The sequence below is a fragment of the Cariama cristata genome, unplaced genomic scaffold, assembly GCF_000690535.1.
Source record: "Cariama cristata isolate BGI_N322 unplaced genomic scaffold, ASM69053v1 scaffold21574, whole genome shotgun sequence".
In the NCBI taxonomy this organism is placed as follows: domain Eukaryota; kingdom Metazoa; phylum Chordata; class Aves; order Cariamiformes; family Cariamidae; genus Cariama; species Cariama cristata.
Genome location: NW_009611516.1, coordinates 1 through 2,653, shown reverse-complemented (window position 1 = coordinate 2,653; position 2,653 = coordinate 1). Strand labels below are relative to the sequence as shown.

Sequence of the window (2,653 nt, the reverse complement as noted above, 5' to 3'; positions counted from 1 at the left end):
GGGAGTTCCGGGGTACGTGGCAGGTCTGTAGTGCCGGTAGAGGCGGCGGTGTTTTGCTCGTCTCCGTTCCAGCCGCTGACGCCGATTGCTGGTTTTCCTCTGCAGCCAGCTCCCTTTACACCGTGAGCTCCGAGGGCAAGAGCTCTTCGGAGGGCAAAAAAAAAGTGGAGGTTATCGATCTCACTCTGGACAGCTCGTCGGATGAGGAGGAGCCGCGACCCAGTGCCCGGTCTCCAGCGTGGCTCTTCCGGCAGCGGCCGGGCCCAAGGGGTAAGGCAGCGCAGGACCCCGGCCCCCCCCTACCCCGACTTTGCTGGGCTTTGGCTTGTTTTGTTTCCTGCTCCCTGCTTCCTTCCTTTCCCGAATGCCGATGCTGTCGCAGTAACCAGATCCAAGTCTGCTCTGTCCCTGGGAAGCTCTGCTTCAGCTCCCCGGGGGGAGGTGGCTCTGTGGCCGTGGGATGGGGAGCAGGGGGGGGGCTTGTCTTTGCTGTAGATGTGGCAGCATCAGGGGCTTTGCGGTTTTGTTTGGTTTGGTTTGGTTTGGTTTTGTTTTTTTTTCTGATCAGCAACAGAGAGGTTTTTCCCTCCGCATGTCGTCCCGCTGTCGTTAAGGTTCCTCGGGTCTGTATTCTGTTTCAGGGTATTAAGTATTGATCACCAGCCGTCTTCTGTGCTTCGAAGCCCTCCCATGGCAGCTCTCGGCAGCGAATATCTCTCCAACCTCCCCCTTCCCGACTACCATCCTTCCTACCCGGTGCCCTCCGAGCTTCAAGGTAACAACAAAGACCTCTGGCAGCCGTTACCAAATACGCACCATTGTACCGGTTTACCAGACTAAGACGCCGGTGCCGTGGCCTTCCCTTCCACTGAGCTAACGGAGGCCGTTGGGTCACTCGCACACGCAGCCTTTCTTGGCCTGGCAGCTGTTGCTGAGCGGGACAGGTATTTTCGAGTGACGGACGAGTTCACCGGCCCAACACGGAAGAGGGAAGAAGGAAACTGGAGTGTCTCCCTCCCGGGGCACGGCTCTGGAGAGATTTATTTCTCGTAGGGCCTGCAGGCGAGATCTTGACTGACAGAACAGCTTGAAATCCCGTGGTTAGTTACAGATCAGAGGTAGGAATGAGCCCGGTTTTGGCTGGTTAACGCGGCCCGGGCCCACCAAGGAGCGGGGCCGTGATTTCCCTTCGTGGGCTCTCGTTGTTCCCGGCTGGCAGGGCGCGATACAGGTGCTGCGTCCTCACCCGGCGCCAGGACGGAGAGGCTCAGGCTCGTGACCGAGTACCGAACTCTCCCTTCCCACTCGGAGGGGAATAATAAACCGTTCCCAGGACCCCACTGGTCTGGGTGCCCCCTGCGCTTTACGCCTCAGCTGTCCTCACGTTTAAAGCCGGGTTTTACAGGCAGGGAGGCCGCTACCCGGAGAGGTGAGGCGATGGGCTTGAGCCCACCTGTCAGGGCAGGGGCAGAGACCCCAAAACGCTCGCTCTCGGTCCCACGTGCCCATCACCGCGTCCCGCTCACGAGTTAAGTTTGAAGTGTCGTGGCGTCGCCAGCCGAGTCGCAGCCGTGCTGACCCAGCCCTCCGCGGTTTAGCTGAGCTTTGCTGGAACTCGGTTTTGGTGCCAGCCCCCCCGACAGCTCTAGAGAAGTGAGATTTAATTTGCTCCGTGCTGTTTCATTGCCGAGGCCAGGCGGTGAGTTACAGAGCCGGAGTCGGAGCCGACAATACCGCGGTACCTGGCGCTTGGAAGCACTCCGACCCCATCTGCCTCTGTCCGCCTTAGCACGGTTTGGCTCCCTTTCCTGCCAGGAGCCGATTCACCGTCAAGAGATTTATTTATCCCCTTTTGTATTTTTCTAGGTCTGGATTTGTTTTCCTTCCTTCCAAGTGAAAACCAGGTAAGCCTGTTGGGGTGGGTTTTTTTTTGTTGTTTCCTTTTCCTTTTCTCCTCACCAAATCTGCAGGCTGGCAACTACACCCCCCTTCGCTCAGCCAAGCTTCCTCCTCCTCCATCCTCTTCCTCTGTGAGAACGGTGCGGGGGGGCTGCCAGCTTTGCGGTTCCCTGACGCCGCAGGGAGATACTTGGCACCTCTCTTCTCTCACCGTATCTGCTTTCTCGGGTCTGCCTTGCTACGGCAAACGCGGAATTGCCGAGGACTCGGAGGCGAAAGCGTTTTGCTTCTCTGAGGCTGAATCCACGCAGACGTAGGAGGACGACGGTGGAGAACGCAGGGATTTGGTGACGGTCGCCGAGAGTCGATCTGTGCTCTCGGCGGAGGGTGCGGATCCACCCACACGTGGTTTTTCGGGGCGGTCGCTGTAGGCTCCATCCCCTTTCTCTGTGCTGGGCTTTATTTCTACCGTTCTCGCCGCCGAAGCCCACGCTTCTCCGGGGTCGTGCTGACGGGAGGCAGCGGGCGTCGACGGTTCAGGGACAGTCTTGGTCAACCGGTACCTTTACGGGGGAGCTCAGAGCGATCCCCGGGCGACCTCTCCTCCGTCTTCCCGAGAGATCTGTCCTCTCCGAAGGGCTGCGTGGGACCGGGGCCGGGCCGGGATTTTTGTGGACACCGCAAACTGCTGAGGGTTTGTTTTTTTTTTTTTCCCTTTGCCTTGGCAGCATTACAGCCCTTCCGTCATCACCTC

The 2,653-nt window shown here is 58.9% G+C and overlaps 1 protein-coding gene across 1 annotated transcript in view; it reads left to right on the top strand.

Moving 5' to 3' along the window:
* The window catches only part of PIAS3 (protein inhibitor of activated STAT, 3), a gene marked incomplete at its 3' end in the record, with an annotated part of 14,433 nt that extends 11,785 nt beyond the window's left edge, over positions 1–2,648 (top strand). The window contains 5 exon segments of the mRNA XM_009698295.1: positions 106–213; positions 216–270; positions 642–775; positions 1,867–1,904; positions 2,628–2,648. Of these exon segments, the coding sequence (XP_009696597.1) occupies positions 106–213; positions 216–270; positions 642–775; positions 1,867–1,904; positions 2,628–2,648 (356 nt within the window).
* Between the last annotated feature and the right edge of the window lie 5 nt (positions 2,649–2,653).